Source organism: Colius striatus, chromosome 1 (assembly GCF_028858725.1).
Source record: "Colius striatus isolate bColStr4 chromosome 1, bColStr4.1.hap1, whole genome shotgun sequence".
NCBI classification, from domain to species: domain Eukaryota; kingdom Metazoa; phylum Chordata; class Aves; order Coliiformes; family Coliidae; genus Colius; species Colius striatus.
This window is the reverse complement of record NC_084759.1, coordinates 84440653-84459992: the sequence shown is the minus strand read 5'-3', so window position 1 is coordinate 84459992 and position 19340 is coordinate 84440653. Positions and strand designations below refer to the sequence as shown.

At 38.6% G+C, this 19340-nt stretch overlaps 1 protein-coding gene across 2 annotated transcripts in view; it reads left to right on the top strand.

The window, feature by feature from the left end:
- TAB3 (TGF-beta activated kinase 1 (MAP3K7) binding protein 3) overlaps positions 1-18776 on the top strand; it is a 48538-nt gene extending 29762 nt beyond the window's left edge. The window contains exons 3-8 of one of the 2 annotated variants that reach the window (XM_061999815.1): positions 1618-2752; positions 2897-3070; positions 6177-6337; positions 9413-9506; positions 10885-10968; positions 14170-18776. In XM_061999815.1, the coding sequence (XP_061855799.1) occupies positions 1618-2752; positions 2897-3070; positions 6177-6337; positions 9413-9506; positions 10885-10968; positions 14170-14318 (1797 nt within the window). In that variant the 3' untranslated portion in view covers positions 14319-18776. Of the gene's footprint in view, positions 1-1617; positions 3071-6176; positions 6338-9412; positions 9507-10884; positions 10969-14169 lie in introns of both variants that reach the window. The other variant, XM_061999804.1, reaches the window with a different exon arrangement.
- Positions 18777-19340: the final 564 nt, after the last annotated feature.

The window sequence follows — 19340 nt, the reverse complement described above, 5'->3', positions numbered from 1 at the left end:
AATCAGATTGAGGCCTGTCTCTACCCTGATGAAGTGAACTAAGGAAGCTGAGGGCTGTCTTTATGAAGTCTTGTTTAGATGGCAAGTGGCTGATGGTAGTTAAATTTTTTGAGACTGCTGTCATGTCACTGTGGTGCTGGTTACTAATACAAGGTCTGATTCCCACATGTTCTGGTTTTAAATTTTTCTGTGGTATGTCTGGATATTCTCTTTGACCACTGTGGTCCAAAAGGGGAGCTTGACATGAAGGGGAAGTAGTCAGGGGGAAGTATTTAGAGTGAGAGCTATACATAATTAAGTGATGATTCTTCTGTCATGTTCCATAGTAAGTCTTCATCTGAGAAAATGGTGAACATATGTGTTTAACAGTGAAATTATATGAAATTGTAAGAAAGTGTTTTTCGATATTGAGACTGAGTAGTCCTTCAGAAAAGAAACCACAGAATCACAGAATGGAAGGGGTTAGAAGTGACCTCTAAAGATACCTAGTCCCAGCCCCTGCTAAAGCAGATCCACCTTGATCAAGTCATACAGGAACGCACCTAGGTGGATTTTGAAAACCTCCAGAGAAGGAGACTCCACACCCTCCCTGGGCAGCCTGTGCCAGGGCTCCCTCACCCTCACAGGAAAGAAGTTTTTCCTTAAGTGGAACTTTTTGTGTTCCAGCTTTTGTCCATTACCTCTAGTGTTGTCACTAGACACTACGTAAAAAAGTGTCACCTCATCTTGACATTTACCTTTGAAATACTTCTAAATATTAATGAGATCTCCCCTCAATCTCCTCCAGGCTGAACAGCCCCAGATCCTGCAACCTTTCCTCATAAGAAAAATGCTCCAAGAAAGGTGCTTATACTTATAATGTGATTAATAATTTGTTGTCTGTAGAGTTTCAGCTGCTGGCACCACAAAACAAACATTTTCTTCACTGATGTATGAATAAACCTTTTTTGGTTTTTTTTTGTTTTTTGCCTTGTGACTGAAATTCTTAAAGGCAGTTGCAATTATGTCATTGTTGTAGGTGCTTTATAGAGTTGCCAATACTTTTTCAAGCAATACTTATTCTGATTTAATTTTTAAGGCACTAAATTATTCTCTACCAAGAGAAGCAGGTTTAAAATGTTGGGCTTCTAAAGTTCAGGTAAAGAGAAGTACTCAGATATAAAGTAAAGTAAAGGTCAAAACAGTGAACACTCAGGTAAACATCAAAATGTCGTCAGTGGTTTTGTTTCAACTTCCTAGAGTTTGCAATTTCTGATCTAGTTTAATTTGATTTGTCTTGTCATTAGAAGTAGTTAATTGTACATACCTGTACTTTGCCAAAGATGCCAGGTGTTCTAACTTTTGATTTTTCCCAAAACTGAACTTGATTTTTTTAATGTCATACTGTAGCTATTCTTACCATAGCATTTGGCTAGATGCAATGTGAGCTGCGTACTACTTGCATACTATGACTTAGTAAGTATTACCTTTATTTTAGGATTCATGTCTGCAAAATGTTATCCCTTGTTATGTTCAAGATAGGCTTGATTGCAGCTTCAGTCGAATGCTTGTTGAACACTAAGCAATGACTTTATCTTTTGGTATTTGACAATAAAAAGTGTCTATTCTTACTTCTAGAACAATAACAATCTAGATGCCTGTTGCCGAGCCCTCGCACAGGAGAGCAACAAATACTTATATATGGAGTACCATAGCCCTGATGACACCAGAATGAATAGAAATAGCCTTTTGCACATTAATCTGGGTATTCATCCTCATACCAGCTATCATGCCGGGGATGGAGCTCAACTTAATGGTGGTCGTACACTGGTACACAGTTCAAGTGATGGACATATTGATCCACAACGCACGGCAGGTAAACAGCTGATATGCTTAGTTCAAGAACCACATTCTGCTCCCGCTGTTGTGGCAGCTTCTCCTAGTTACAATCCATTTTTCATGAATGACCAGAATAGAAATGCAGCTACTCCTCCTCCACAGCCACCTCCACAGCCATCTTCCATACAACCAGGAATGAACACGTCTGCTATGCAAGGCCCTCCTCCCACGTATATGCACATACCTCGGTACAGTACAAATCCCATTACTGTTACAGTATCACAAAACCTCCCCTCTGGACAGAGTGTACCCAGAGCTCTACAAATTCTTCCACAGATTCCAAGCAATCTTTATGGGACTCCTGGCTCTATTTATATAAGACAAACATCTCAAGGTTCTTCAGGACGACAGACTCCTCAGAATACACAGTGGCATTCATCGCCACAGGGCCCAGTTCCACATTATACTCCCCGTCCTCTACCTGTATATCCACACCAACAGAACTACCAACCTTCTCAGTATTCTCCAAAACAACCCCAGATCCCACAATCAGCTTTTCGATCACCACCGGCATCCCAGTGTCCCTCTCCCTTTGGCTCTCCTCAACACCAAGTTCAACCTCCTCAACTGGGTCATCAGAGCTCACATGTTTTCATGCCTCCTAGTCCTTCAACCGTCCCACCCCATCCATATCAGCAAGCATCCCAGACTTTTCAAAAACAAGGTGGTCACTCTGTATCGTATCTGCCTCCTTTTGCTGGACCTAGTTTATCCAAAGGTTCCATGAATAAAATAGAAATTACAGTTGAGCCACCACAAAGACCTGGGACTGCAATGAACAGAAGCCCTTCGCCAATAAGTAATCAACCATCTCAACGAAACCAGCACCAGCTGTATGCAGCCACTACTCCTCCTTCAAGCTCTCCATCAAGAGGTATGTCAGGTCAACCCAAACCTCCATTTAGTGTTAATCCAGTATATATTACCTACACGCAACCAACTGGACCTACAGGTGCACCAACACAGTCTCCTCGGGTAATGGTATCTCAGCCAAACCCAACCATTTTTAAAATCACAGTAGGTCGAGCACCGACTGAGAATCTTTTAAATTTAGTGGACCAAGAAGAGCGTTCTGCAGCACCAGAACCTATTCAGCCTATTTCTGTAATCCCAGGATCTGGAGGAGAAAAAGGAAGCCATAAGTATCAGAGAAGTTCCAGTTCTGGATCAGATGACTATGCTTACACTCAAGGTAAATGTTTCACCCTACAAATTCTCTTATGGTAAAATGCATTTTCAGCTTGATTTTACTGCTTACTGTGAAAGTTTTTGAACTCATACAGAGAAGAATAGAAATTGCACCAAAAATTATTTAATGAGAGAGCTTGTGCTGATTTTTAGGGGTGAGTTTTTTCCAAATTTCAGTCTAATACGTAAAGAATTTCAGAGGTTCTTAAACTTGCTAAGATTCTTAAAGATGTTAAGGGAATTTCTTAAAACACTACAGGTAACAAGAATAAGTGATTTATTGCTATACCATGTTTTTCAGATTTGTAAATTCTTTATTGTAGACTTGTGTCATAAACTTACATGTGGATTTTACTATTTTTTGTATTTGTTCCATAGCTGAGTGCTTTATAAAACCTGAAGCACTAACTTCTGCTGGGAATTTGAATACAATTTGTTTTGTTTAGATAGATGAATGTTAAGCAAAAGAGGAGAGTGAGGTAGGATTGCAGCTAAAATTACTTTAGGTGTCAATACAAATAATTTTTTTAGAAGACATGAAAGCAATTATTTTGAAGAACTTGATCAAAAGTTTGCTTCTTCCACTGAAAGTTTTTAAAAAGAAGGGACAGATTGTCAGTCAAATTTTAGGATGTGTATTCTGCTGTATAGGGGTAGAACGTCGTTAGTCTTAGTGCCACATATCAATGAAAAATTAAGTAATTGTATTTAAAAAATGACAAATAGTTAAAAATAGTGAAATCTAAGCTTTGGCTGAAAACTGCTTTTCTTGGAGTAATCTGCTGTGTAGACTTGAAACATTTAAAACTCTGCAAATCAATCAGTGTGCAGGCATTGAGATGAATCATTTGGGGTAATGACAAAATGATCATCATCAGCAATTATTTAAAGAATATGTATTGTTTCTAGGTTGGTGTTTGAAAAAGAGAGTCTATTCCTTCCATTACTCCTTCTAGTCTTCCTTTCACTTTAGAGAGCTGAAATGGTGGTTGTAATGCTGCCCTATAGTTCTTGTTTTCTTATTTAGCTTTGTGTCTTTTGAGCTATTCTAACTCCTCAACAAAGAGCTGTCCTCTACCTGGTAAACCAAATGTTATTTAGAGAGAACAAACACCGGTAGGTCTGTAACTCCTAGGCCATATGCTTTGTTTGGTATCACTCCTATTACAACTTCATTAAAGATTGACAGTTATATGAGAAAACTGCAAGTAGCTTCACATAACTGTGAAAAACATATTCTGAAACGTAGAAATCTGGTTCTGCCTTTAACTTCTACTAGATTTATGCATTCAGAAAACAGAACTCATAAAACTAGTTAGGATATACTTTTTTTGGGCATCAGCTTTTGTGGCAGTACCTACCATAGCTGGGACTTTATTACAGTCTTTGTTATTGTCGCACTCTGAACTCTTGACAGAAGTAAGTTACTGAAGAATTAACTGTTATATTTGTTACTATGAAAAGGTTTTTTTTAAAAAAAAAAGTAAATTTAACAGCTTAAGATAGAGAACAAGTTTATTTCATTTTTTTTCTTGAATATCCATCATTGTGAAAAGTGTTACCAAAAATCCATTCTGGTGTCTGTACTTCCACTGTTCCATTCAGCCTGGTATCTGTATGCTTTACTGTTTGGTATTTTTTTTAGTTTTGTGATCTCTTAAACTACTTGGAATGACTTATACTTCAAAAAGTAGAGCAGAGGTTTATTCAGTAATACTGGTGTCTGTGTTATAAAAACATCATAACATAATGTTATTCTTGGATGGGATTTTCAGTGTTTATTTTTTCGCCATGAACTGGTGAATCCATACAAAATCCAAAGGATAGTGCTGTACTTCTGCACAAAATACTAACATTGATAAAAAAACACTCATTTTTATGCTCTTGACTGTTCCAGGATTTTTGTCTTCCCTCAGTAAACTATGTCATATTGTTGCTTATTTTTCTCCTTTTTTTTTTTTTTTACCTAGTATGAAAATATTCTTGAGATATTATGTGGTTTGTCTTTGCCTTTGTTGGATGGGATGAAGAGAAGGGCAAGTGCTAGCAGAGCTTTGTATGCAATAGCATTTTGCAGATTCTACAACATCTTAATACATTTGAAGAGTCTGTAGGAACATTGTTGTGTGAGCAGCATGCTTGTTTAAATACCCACAGCAAATTTATCTTATTTTCTGTGTCCTAGGAGACTTTAATCGGGTAAAACCAGCCAGATCAGAAAGTGCTAAGCATCATGCTAATTAACTTGTCCAGTTTTTGCATGGTGAAATACTGAGAAACACTCTACCTGCAGAAACTTCATATTGTTTGCTAGCTATTTAAAATTCTTTCTTTGTTTGCTCTGAAAGCCCGACATCAGCTTGTGACTGAGTAATGAATTTCAGTACTGTCACAAAACCTTGAGAGAATGATTAATAGCAGAGAGAAGTTAGAGAACAGTGAATCAGCTCTGTTTGTGGCATTAAAGACTGAAGCACCTGAGCTGCCTCAACTTTTTATTTTCTGGATTCTCTGGTTTGTTTCATTGAGGTTCTACAGTTTTGCAGTTGAGCTCAGGGGAACTTACAAGTACTGAGAGTTACAGTACTCTCTGAGAAGCTAAGACTACTCAAAGTTATTGCATAATCTGTAATAGCAATTAAAAAAACAATTCAGGACTGACATTTGGCTAAACTCTCAAGGCTCATATGTCAGCTGCTATTAAGCAGCAGACACAAAGTGTGTGTTATCTTACCTCTGGTATTTTTTTTTTGTTTTATCAGTACAGTATTAATTTAACTAGGTTGCTGTTTCATCCTGAGAAGCTGTCTCCTTGTACAGGTGCCTTGTATTTTTGAGATGAGAAAGACCAAATGCAAAAAAGAAGCTTTGACCAAAAGGGTAATACCAACTTCAAGTTACTGTCTAAAATGTGTCTTTACTCTGGAAAAACTTTGTTCTAAAGTTGTAGTTCATTTGGCATGGAAGCATCTTCACACTGATATTTGAGTGCATGTTTATGATCACTTTTTTCCAGAAAGGTCACTCATGAGTATTATACGTAAGTTAAGAGTTTGATTTTTCTAGGGTTTTTGTGTGTTACTAACTACTTCTTCCATGTAAACTATTAGCCTTGCTGTTACATCAACGAGCAAGGATGGAGAGATTAGCAAAGGAACTGAAGGTTGAAAAAGAGGAGCTCGAACGCCTGAAAGCCGAAGTGAATGGTATGGAGCATGATCTCATGCAGAGGCGGCTTCGAAGAGTTAGTTGCACGACTGCAATTCCAACAGTAAGCAATTTGTTAGTATTTTTAATTCCAGATACAAATTTAGTTTTTATGTTTTCATGAACTAAAATATTATTAAAAAGATATTTGGGGGTATGAAATCTTATCTCTTTGGAGATGTTTTTTCATAAGTTCTCAGCTTGTCATAAGCCAGTTCTTGCAATTTAAGAAACAAGTGTGTGTGCAGCTTTCTTAGTGTTCACAAGAGAATTTCTGAAACTCGCATAGATGTGCTTTTCTGGACCACAGAACTGAATAGGTAGCCACTTTCCTAACAACCTATGAAAAGCATATGTTCAAGTCTGTTTAAAGATCCTGGGCCGTATACAGCTTGATGTTTGCACAGCAAGGTTTCAGTTTTATTTTAAAAAGTATTTTGTTGTATTGAGGTGTTTTTGAGCAGTTGCATATCATAGACAGTTTACTTCAGGTTTGGTATTTGCAGGGTTGCCAAATGACTTTTCACTGGCAGTGTTGACTCAAACACTTGGCACGTCTCTACTCTTTCCCTTGTTGATTTTTTTCCTATTTATGTGACTTCCACCTGCAAGGGATTCTAGCTCAAACATCTGTATGGATCTGATAAGAGAATTCATCTGACTGAAAAATAACTTCTGCTTTGTGCAGTTGTTAGCCAAATCAGTTCAGACGTACTCACTGTGTTGAGATAAACAATACACATAGGTGTAGGCTGCAAGGCTTAGTAGGGGCTGTTAGCTGCTTAAATAGCATGGCTGCTATATGTCTCACATGTCTCAGGGCAGCATTTTGCACATATGTTCCCATGAGGAATACAGAAGCACTGTGTGGATGTGTAAAGATGAGATTAGGAAAGCCAAAGCCCTATAGGAGTTAAGATTGACACGGGGAGACAAAAAGAAGGGCTTCTGTTAGTATGTAGATGTAAAAAAGAATACTACTGAAAATGTAGGCCTGTTACTTATGAAATGGAGGGAACTGATTACACAGGAAATGGAAAAAGCTGAGATACTGAATGCTACCTTTACCTCAGCCTTTACAGGCTTTCAGGAATCCTGAGCCTCAGAGACTATAAGAAAGGAGGAGCAAGGAAGGTATGATGATCTTTGAATATGATATTTGGGAGAAGTGCCCAGAAGTGCCTCTAGAAGACTAGAGGAGGATGCAATGAAGTACAAGCTGGTCAGACTCACCTTGACCGCTGAGAAAGTGATGGAGCAGCTAGTCCTGGAGACTGTTTCCAGGCTCATGAAGGATAAGAAAGTGATCAGCAGTAGTCAGCATAGATTCACCAAGGGGAAATCAAGCTTAACCAGTTTGATAGCATTAAAAGACTGGCCTGGTAGATGAGGAAAGAGCAGTGGTTATTGTCTACCTAGACTTCAGTAAGGCTTTCCACATTGTTTCCTGTAAGATCTTCACAGAGAAGCTGGTGAAATATGGGCTGGGTAAACAGACAATGAGATGGATTGAAAACTGACTGAACAGACAAGCCAAGAGTGTGTAATCAGTGGCACAAGGCCTGGTTGGAGGCCAGTAACTGTTTGTGTACCATAGGGGTCAATACGGGGTCTGATCCCATTTGACTTCTTCCTCAATGATCTGGATGGTGAGGCAGTGTACCCTTATCAAGTTTGCTGATGATACAAAACTGAGAGAGTTGTGCTGCCATTCAGAGGGATCTCAGCAATCTGGAGAAATGAGCTGGCAAGAACCTCATGCCATTCAGCAAGAGGAAGTACTAAGTCCTACTCTTGGAGAGGAACAATGCCATGCAGCAGTATAAGCTGGGGGCCAACTAGCTGGAATGCAGTTTTGCAGAAGAGGTCTGGTGGTCATAGTGGAGATTAGGCTGAAAATGGGCCAGCAATGTGTCAAAGATAAGTCTAATGATATCCTGGGCAAGGGGAGAAAGTTTACCCTTCCCCTTTACCCTTCCCCTTTATTCATCACAGGATAGGCCACACTTTTGGAGTATTGTGTCCAGGAGTGGGCTCCCGAGTATGAGAGAGAGAGACATGGTCATACTGGAGAGTCCTGTGAAGGACCACAAAGATGATTAAACATCTCTCTTCTGAGAACTAGGACTGTTCAGCCTGGAGAAGAGAAGGCTCAGAGGGAATGCTAGTGAATAAATGCTCGGAGGGTGCAAAGAGAACGGAGCCAGGCTCTTTACACTGATGCCCAGTGACAGGACCAGAGGTGATGGCTACAAACTGAAACACGAGACAGTCCCTTTGAACATCAGGAAGCACTTTTTTACCATATGGTTGACCAAGGACTGGCACAGATTGCTCAGGCAGGTTATGGAGTCCTCATCTTCAGAGAGATTCAAAAGCTTTCTGCCATCTGGGCAGAGGGATTGGAACAGATAACCTCCAGAGGTCCCTTGCAACCTCAAACACTAAATGATTTTATGACCCTGTGATGCTTGAATGTGTCCTAGGATAAGTTATTTATTCCTACATACGTAGTAATCACTGTTGCTAGCATTAAGAACGTGTTGTAATCTAGTGGCTTAGGCTTTCTTAATTATATGTAAATGTATGGACTTAAATAACTGATTATTCTGTTAAGAATAATTCCTGCCTCACAGTACTGAATGATTTAAATATATTGAGCTAGCAGATTTGGCATGTTGGAACTCCTTGGGGTGGTGCAAATAAATAAATAAACTTCTGACCTTACTTGGTTATAATCAAGTAATAATTAATGTGTGCTACAGCTTGTATTCACTTTCTTGATCACCTTTAATTCATGTAGGAAGTCACCAATTTGTATCATTTTTTTTACAGTGTATGGTTTCATAAAGTTAAGCTCAGCTATGTTTTTCTTCCTAATCAATTTTCATATTAAATAAGTTGTTCATTTTTGTTGGTCTGGTTAGTTTTCCTCCTCAATTGCCAATAGGTTTTTTTAACAGAATAAATTGGAAAGGGGGACAGGACAAATAGTGGAATCTTGGCTGTTTTTTTTAGTGCCTTGTCTCCCTCTACTCTCATTTGTGACCAAACTGTTAACGAAATAGAACAATGTTATTCTGTGTCAAATAAGGTGTTGACTTTCCCACAATTACTATTCTGGGTTGTTTCTTTCTAGCCTGAGGAAATGACCAGATTGAGAAGCCTCAACAGACAGCTCCAGATAAATGTTGACTGTACACTGAAAGAAGTTGACCTCCTTCAATCTAGAGGTATAGAACTGATAGTTTTGTAGAAATGTAATTTAGATATGGGCGGGAGTATTGATCTGCTGGAGTGTAGGAAGGCTCCACAGATCAATCGCTGAGGCACACAACAACCCCAGGCAACACTACAGGCTTGGGGCAGAGTGGCTGAAAAGCTGTCCTGCAGAAAAGGTCCTGGGGATGTTAATCAACATCCATCTGAACATGATCCAGCAGTGTGCCCAGGTGGCCAAGAAGACCAGTGGCATCCTGGCGTGTTTCAGCAATAGTGTGACAAACAGAACCAAAGAGTTGATTGTCCCGGAGTACTTGACACTGGTGAGGCCACACCTCATGAAATACTGTGTCTAGTTCTGAGTCCCTCACTACAAGAGGGACATTGAGGTGCTGGAACATATCCAGAGATGGGCAACAAAGCTGATGAAGGGTCTAGAGAACAAGTCTTATGAGCAGTGGCTGAGGAAGCTGGGGATGTTTAGCCTAGAGAAGAGGAGGCTGAGAGGAGACGTGATCACTCTCTACAACTACCTGAAAGAAGGCTGTAGTGAAGGGGAGTTCATCTCCCATGTAACAAGCAATAGGACAAGAGGAAATGGCCTCAAATTGCACAAATGGAGGTTTAGGTTGGATATTAGGAAACATTCTTCACCAAGAGGGTTGGAACAGGCTGTCCAGGGAGGTGGTGGAGTCACCATCCCTGGAGATACTGAAAAGATGTGTAGATGTGATGCTGAGGGACATGATTTATTTAGTAGTGGGCTTGGCAGTGTCAGGCTAGTGGTTGAACTCGATGATCTCAGAAATCTTTTCCAACCTAAATGGTTCTGTGATTCTAATATAGGATGTGTTTAAATGTGGATACTGTGGAAAATGGTGACATAAAAATGACTTCGTCAAGAGCAAAGAAAAAACAAACAACTTCTTAGTGAAGGTTCTTTACTTAAAAATTAAACTTTTTACTGACAAAGGCTCTGAGCAAGTAACACAAAACATGACTACCAATTGCAACCAAGAAGCTGTCAAACAGAAATTTATTTAGCTCTTTAAAAATCCTCTTTCTGCAGTAGTAACTTGACAATCAAAAATGTTAGAATATGCATAGTCTTCCAAAGTGGACTGTCTTATAAAGATTTACGTTTTCACATATTTTTAAAGAAATACAGAATGTTGAGCCTAGAGTTGATTCTTCAATATTGGGTTAGCCTTCTAAAAACTGCTACAATCAACACAAAACTGAAAATATGTGACAGAAGGCTGCTTCGGGAAAAGCTAATACATTGTCATAATAAAAACATGTATAAAATATGAAGCTTCTAGATGTTTGTATCTCTGGCATAAGTGTGTAAATAACCTCTGAGTTATGCTTTCTTTTCTTTTCTAACAGGAAATTTTGATCCAAAAGCCACATGTAACTTCTATGATAACATAGAGCCTGGTCCTGTTGTGCCGCCAAAGCCATATAAAAAGGGTAGGTCAACAAACTAACATCAAGTTAACTAATCTGCATTGAGAAAGCTTTGGGTTTTTTCCCCCCTTGTTTTTCTAAACCCCTCCTATGATGACAGGAAGCAATTGTCATTACCATAACTTCTCTCTATTAACCTAACCAGTATGTTTCTATGTAAATGCAGTAATCCTGACTACAACTTGTTTTCCTCAGGCAGGTTGTTGCAAATTAATGTTCTGTTAATATGATGTTTGTAAATACTGTTATTCATTATTAGAAAATGAGTTGAAAGTATACAAACTTTTATATATTAGCTTGAGCTTCCTAATTATGTTTTTCTAAAATATTTCTGGCTTAAAAGCTCTTTGTCAGTTGGTTTAGTTGTCTTCTAATATGTGTTGTTAGGATTTTATAGTTTAGTTGAGATCTTTTATGCAAGTGTGATTGGTCACAGCAACTTTTTTTTGTTAATTTATTCTAACTTGACTAGTCACACTTTACTTGATTTTTTTTTTTTGCACAGATTATGAATTTCACAGCAGCCCTGAAGTTTTAGCATAGCAAAAGCCTCAAGGCGTTTTAAGGATCAAGACAGATTTCCTCACTTTGATCTAAAGAGATAGCAGTGTCTCACTTGCACAAGTTCATTGCTCGTTTCTAAAATTTCCTTTGCTAATTGTCTAGCATGGAGGACTCATGTCCAGCTGAGGACACTGTAGCTTTATGTGAGCAAAGGAACATTTAGTCTCACTTTTTTGCCCGGCAGAGCTGTAGTCCGTGCATCCCAGCGTGATTCTTGCTCGCCCAAAGCAGACACCTAGTGGCCATGCGGCTCGTAGCTCTCTCAACTTCACTACCTTTAGCGGTGCTTTTGGAGCAGAATCCTACCTTTTGTCTCGGGTCTTTTGGGACTTTTCTTCTTCGTCCTGAAATCTTTTAAAAGAAAGATGTCAAATATTAGTGGAAGTTTTTAAACGCTTTGTATCTTTCTGATGGAATAGCCAGTCTGACATCCTGTGCTATGATGTAGAGAAAAAAAGTAGTCTTTTCCCTGAAAATGTTACATGTCGAGAGGTTCATAATACCTTGTCCCTTCTTACTGTAACTAGCATATATATGCTAAAATTGTTAGTGGAAGATATGTCGCTCTACTGAATCAGTAACCATGGTCTACTTGAAAATCTAAATTCTGTGCAAAAGTTCTAGTTGTCAATAAGCACTTCACAGAAGTTCTTGCAGTTGAATTTTTTGATTCATTTTGAATTCGTAAGGAAATTTTACTCCCTTTTGTCAAGCAAATGCTTCACCCTTTAGTGTAATAAAGTACTTCGTATGTGTAAATTTAAAAGAAAGAGAAGGCCCAAAACTACTGTTTGTGGTTCAAAAAAACCATGACAATACTGGGATAAGTACCCTGCATAGGTGGTAGTGTCCAGGGAAGACAGTAGCAGCAGGTGAGCAGTGACATGAAGGCAGTTGTCTGGATTTGTCTTAAATTGCAGTGGCTGTGTGATTAAGACACTGCTACCTCGTGATGTTTGGAGAGATTCTCTTAATCACACAGGCCTGCTTGATTTATTATTTCAAAGCAAAATAACATGCCAAATTTGCGAAAAATGAGAGATTTTATTTGGCTGTTGGAAAGGTAGCGTCTTGTAAGGATTTGTACAGCTTTTATGTCTAGCTTTGCAGTATTGTCCGTCATTAGAGATCAGTTTTAGGGCTGCTGTACTGTCTTCTGAGCTGGGCTTTTACCGTGGGGTATTCAATTTCAGGGTGTTTTTTAATTCTTAAGAAATTCCATATCCTGAATATTCAGCTGTTGAAGGCATGGGCAGACAGACAGGTACGAGCAGACAAGAGTTTGTGCTGGGCTGCGCTCTGACTAGTCAACGCGAACGCAGTGCACATGCTACTTCCTTGCTTAGGAGGAATGTATTGAGGTCAAGCATTGATACTGTGACTACACAACTTCTGGACTGCAGAGGGGTTGCATCTAAGCAAGGAGATTGCTTTTGTTTTCTTTACCTCTCTGAAGACAAACTTAATTGCTATTTGCACTGACTTTGTAATGAGCCATCTGCTGTACTTCTTGGCAGATGACAGCAATGAATGAACTTTGAATTACAGATTGCAGTCTTTCTTGACAACATAAGTTCTCTTTTAATTAAGATGTTGCACAGGTGTTTGTTTAGGAGAACCTTACCTTCTAGGTATGTGTGCTAATGTTTTAAATGTTAACATTTTGTAAAATGTTGTGTTTCCACATCCTACGGGTACTTGTCACTTTTACTAGATAGCCTGAGATGATAGGAGACTCCTGAAATGTATTAGTACCTAATGTATGATTTGCATGCATACTGATTTCATAGAACCATCATCAAATCATAGAATGGTAAGAGTTGGGAGGGACCTTTGCAGATCATCTAGTCCAACCCCCCTTGCGGAAGCAGGATGACCTAGATCAGGTCACCCAAGGAGCGTGTCCAAGAGGGTTTTGAAGACCTCCAAGGAAGGAGACTCCACACCCCTTCCTGGGCAGCCTGTGCCAGGGCACCCTCACAGTAAAATAGTTTTTTCTTATGTTTATTTTATGAATTGAAACATACTTAAGTATTACTTCACACACAAGCATCTCTGCTGCAAAGCCATGAGGAAGAAAAAGAATCATCTTGTTTTGAAATGGTTCTACCGTTTTATTTTTCTATTGTATTTTCTTCAGCTTGGATAGATGCAAGAATAAAATACAGAAAATATCCTCTGTCAGACTGTTTGAAGGAACCAAGTTAGAAGTAGTCTTCAGGTAAAGCAGGGTTATTGAATTTCAGAATTTGGTAATAGACTGCTGTACAGAAACCTATGAAGTAATTGCTTGACAGGATAGTGTTGTGGTGCCACTATCAAACTTTTAAGTGTGTTTTAAACTGATAAACCTTTTAAACCTTTAGCAATATCAGTGATCTAACAATGGTGACTGTTCATTTTGTTTTTACTGTAGAATGGTTGACTCTTTACAGAAGTGAAATACTTGAAATAGTCATACTTCACAGACAAAATTAGAATTGTTTTATCTAAAGACCTTCAGTGTTACTTAAAAGTAAAGCTTTCCACATTCATTTTAAAATGGAATATCTTACGAGGTGACAAACCAGCAGAATGATCTTGCCTGTCATCCCTCTCTTCTGAAATACCAAAAAAGTGTTTTCCTTTGGCTTTTTTTAGAGCATCAAAACAGTTCTAAACAGACTCCACGGACTCAGCCAAGAGATGAAGACTTTGAAGGGGCTCCATGGAATTGTGAAAGCTGTACCTTTCTAAATCACCCAGCACTGAATCGCTGTGAGCAGTGTGAAATGCCACGATATACCTGAAAATCAGGAAGGGGCCGCATTGGGTTGAAAACAGTCTCTCAAGCCAACGGCTGTAGGAGAAGGAAACATGGAGAACCTTTCAGTCCATCTGCCCGACCTTTGCCAGTCAACAATCTTCATATTGCAAGGGGTGGGAGTAATGTGTTAAGATGTTTCTGCTTGTGCTACAAATAAATAAATTAAGGGTTAAATTCTTTTTTATCCCATTACAATGAGCAAAGCAGAAAATGAAACCTGCACATGTAAAAGGATTAATTTTGGGAAGAATGTATACAGGAAAGCAAATAACTACTGGTGTTTAGTCCTGTGGTTATAGTTACTGCTTAGTGGCTCTAAAAAAAAAAAAAAAAACACAAAAACCAAACAAAAAACAAAACAAAACAGTTTTGTTTTGTTTGTTTTTTTAAAAAAGTGATTGATAGGACTCTTAGCAATGGTGTGAGATGTTACACTTAACCAGAAAAACTGAAGAGCCAGAGCTGACTTTAACCTGACCACAGCTAGCTGGAAAACAAAGGCTCCCTGTGCTTCTAGATTGTAAACTACTGAAAAGGAAGACAGGTAAATGCAACAATAAACTTTGCAATGTATAAAAAACAAAGAGAAGGGTATTTGTAATTGCTGCTTTTTTTCAGGGTAACTTATGTCTACAAAAAATTGCTATTTGAAATGGTAACCTAAGGTGACTAAATGAGATACCGTGTGAGTGTTACAGAGAGTTTAATCAGAGGTAATTTTTTTACAATTCCTTTTGCTTGTACAGTGCTCACCTGGCTGTGTCAACACTGGTAATAAATTAAGAATGAATTCTGCCATATTACAGATGAAAATACTGCTGCATGCTTTCAGTAGGCCATCATGTTTCAAAGCTAGTATGCTTTATGTACAACAACCTTCTAAGCCTGTGCTGTGCAGCACATATGCCAAACACAGACCACTCCAAATTCAGTTTGGGAGACTTGAGCTCAGCCATGGTTGTGTGTGCAAAGAGTTTGTACCCAGTTCCTTAGGCCTTTTCAGCTTCCAATTTGTGAAGAATTCATGATGTTTACAGCACAGAAGGTACTTTGTGCCCCAGTTCAAAGTTAGCTGAATATTAATGAATCAGCTCTTCAGTAAAGGTTTATTTGCACATTGTTAATAAACCAGCCTGTGTAAAACAGCAGATGTGAGATCTTGAAAATTTACACACTGCATTCTTTTTTGTTTTGGTCAGGAAACTTTTGCCATAGGTTGAAGAACACGAGACTTGCAACTGAAAATCATACTGGTACTTTTCTGCATATGATACACTGTATTATAAAGGTGATGTTCCATTTGTTTGAATGCTTCAGGTTGCTGTAATAAAGCACTCAATCCTTGTGAAATCAAACTTGGGTTTGGGCAGCTGAATGATTACATTACACAACTGAGCGACTGAGTAGGGTGTTCTTGTGTACTGGGCAGGAGCCGTTACGGTGCATTTGAATTTTTTTAGGGTATAACTTGATCAAGATTCAGAGACACAACCGAGCACGTCAGCTGAGCTGTAGTAATTGCCTTTGCAGCAGCTGCGAAGCGAAACACGCTAGCCAAACCTTACCAGAAGAGATTTTAAACTACGTTCTGCGTTGTTTTTAGCTCATGGCATCCACGTCCATATGGTGAAATTACCACAATTCACTTGATGTGTGATAACACGTTGAGCTGTGGTAGAACAATCATGTGTCTGAGTCCTCGTTTAAAATAAAGCAGCGTTTGTAAGGTGGGTGGAGGGGAAACTCGACTGCGTTGCTTAATCTGGTGTCTTCTCTCTCTGCAGTTTATAAAGATAACAGTAAAGGGCAAACTGTGATCTTAGATTTTTATCTGGCATTTTTCAGTATGTTCTTGCACTAATTAAGTTTTTGGCATAATTTTAAATAAGCTAAGAGATCTCCGGCTATCAGTGTGCACCGCTGATGAGCAAAACAAAGTCAAAGGTGTCAGAGCTACTTTTCCTTCCTTCATTCCTAATGGTTTATATTACTATATGAAGAGCTCATAACGTGTGGAAAGGGGCAAAAAAAAATACTGCCAAATGAAGTTTTAAGGTGAATATCAATTTTATTCATGTAAGAGAACAGTGTGACAAAACTGAGATAACTAGAAAACCGATGAGCAGAGGCATTTTAGAGAGGATAAGCAGCACTGTGTGCTGTTATCAGCTGTGTAATGAATTACTCAAAACAATGCCAGTAACTTCATGACTTTTCCATCGTGATGCCTTTGCCTTTGTATTATTTCAGTTTTCTATTCACTTGTACTTCTGTTGAAATTCTAGAAGCATTTGTTTTTGCTGGAATTACAAAATGACAGCTACTGAAATGACAGCAAACGAGAGTAGGTGTGTCACACATCAATACAGCTGTGCCATTTTCAGGCAGAATAGATGCCACTCTGGGGGGAGGGCGGTGGGCAGGGAGAGGAATGCATACCGTCCAGTAGTTCCCTGTACTGTAATAACCATAAATGGAGAGTTGCTAATCCTAGTCATAGCTTCACCAGAGGGAGAGAAGGAAGGCTGCTGTGACAGCAAAACACTTTTTGAAAGACTGAGTGCTGTTAAATTGAAAATGAATTCCCTCATGCCAATACTTTTATTCCAGTTTCTCAATTACTCTCATTTGGTTTTTGTACAAAAAGGAAAAAAGGGCAAACCTTTGTTGTATTCTTGTAAATGCCCGTTCTCAAACATTAGTAGCAAAGACTTTACATGGTGCTTGAGTATTTCTAGTTTGTTAGAATGTAAATTGTATTTTGAATATTGGAAGATCCCATTTCCTTCTGAAAGCAGGTGACACTGTTGACACCCCAACTGAATTGTAGTTTATGCCAAAAAGGTTTGGTTTATGTAATATTTATTGAATGCACATGAAACCCTCATGTCAGCTGGCATACAAAATGCACTGTATTGTATAAAACTTATGTGTGCGTGTGTGTGTGTGTGTGTGAATGGTGGGATGCTGATACCATTGTGCTGAGTTAATGCACTACTTGTGTTTTCTTTATCTCCTTAATGACTGAGCTTTCCCTCAATCATGCTACTAGATTGGTAGAGTTTGAAACTGACTTGGACATTCAGATATTCACAATGATTTCACTGTTCATTGAAATTTCATAAAGCTTATTTTATATTTACTGTGCTATCAAGATGAATTCCCTTTAATTATAGAATACTACTGTCGTTCTTTAAAAGTTTATTTAGAGTGGGGCTTGTGGAAAATTTTTCAGAACATAGTAAGCCAAAAGGAATCCTGAGCTTTGGATCTACTTTTAATTTGATGTAATTATCAGTCACGTTTGGGTGGAGAGGAAAGGGGTGGGAAGCCAAGCAAAAGGAAGTAATTTGTAAAATGTAGTCTTAGATTGAATTGTGTATCTGTGTGTCTGTGGTATGTGTGTGTTTCCCTTGAAAAACGGGAGGTGTGGTGAAAAGGTGTAATAATTCTTAAAAGAGCTGGTCTCAGTAGTTTCTGATTATGATATGCTACTAAATCACATTTTTTTAAAAAGAACCCTTTTCTTTCAGTTACTTTATTTGTCCCAGTTACACATCTCTCGTTTCGGTTTCTAAATACTTCAACGTTGATTGTAAAACCCCTTTAAACTGAAATAAAACTACTTGAGTTGAAATGGGGACAAAACAAAAACAATAAAGAATGTTTTTTTAAAAAGAATGTGACAATACTAAATATCTTAAAAACAAGCTTGTCATCAGGATGATAGTTTTCGTTTTAAAATTCACTGGTATACCCTAGAATGTGAACAAATGACTATCCTTACGAGAAGTGGGCAGTGGACATAAACAATCCGTCAGCTTGTTTGGTACCACAGAAGTGCTACCGTCGCTCTGAATCCCCTCAAGGGGAGAGACGTGCACAGATATCACATCTCATAGTCAGTACTGTCTCTATGTGCTGCTGCATTTGTTTCGTTTCTAAACGTCAATATTACGTGAAGCTGGACATGTCCTGAATTTTACCAGATTTCTTCAGTTTGGGGCTTTCATTGCTGTTTATGTCCATAATTATTAATGCAAACATTTTTTTTCCTGGGTTTTGAATAATCAGAAATCAATGGAGTTAATGCAATATTAGAATCCGGGACTTTCAGTACCTTTGAACTCAATTTTAAAAACCTGTGTTCTTGAAACTTATTTATTTATGGTGGCACCAGTGTATCTAATCCATATTTTCTGCTGTGTGAAACCCTGTTAAATTTTTTCATTAAAAAGAAAAAAGAAGACACGATCTTGTTTAATCCTGTATATATGGTGTCTACATTCTAGATTTGTGTATGCTGTGAATGACCTTATTACTAAGAGATGAAACTGTATAAAAGCATTCAGAGGCTATGCATGCATGGTACCTCCAGAAAGTGCATACTCCGAGTTGCAGATTCCTGCAAAAATAAATTAATAAAACTAAGCAAACATCACATCCTGCATTTGTTCTTCTATGTAGTAGGAAACATTTAAAACAATACAGCCTTTTTGCTTTCATAGTCCAATTGTTCATGGTCTTCCACTCAAACCCATACCTATAGCAAATTTGTTGCAGGGCTTTGGGGGTTTTTGTTTTTGGTGATCACTCTGATCCTCTTTAGGCAACTGCTGAATATTGATTCTGGGTCCAAATCCTGTTCCTGAGAACGGCGACAGCTTGTATCAGCAGGAGCCCCACTTAGATGGTGGGTATTCTGTGCAGCTTCTGGTGTAGAGGCAGGGCATGGAATGTCCGGAGTGTGAAGCTGAGCTCATGGCTTTTCTCTTATTTTTTGAATGGGAAGTTGTTACTAAAGGAGTGGCTTTGCCTCCTGTAGCAGATGACCAGCTTTGGATTTTACCCTTATTGCAGGCATTCCTGCTTATCCTCCGTGGTGTTGACTATCTGGATTACAAACGTCCATCTTCTGCTATAACCTCTTAAAAGCAGTCCTCAGGGGGAGAGTGTATGTCTTCTCAGTTCTCTTGTTTGTATCAAGTCACCATAATCTCAAATT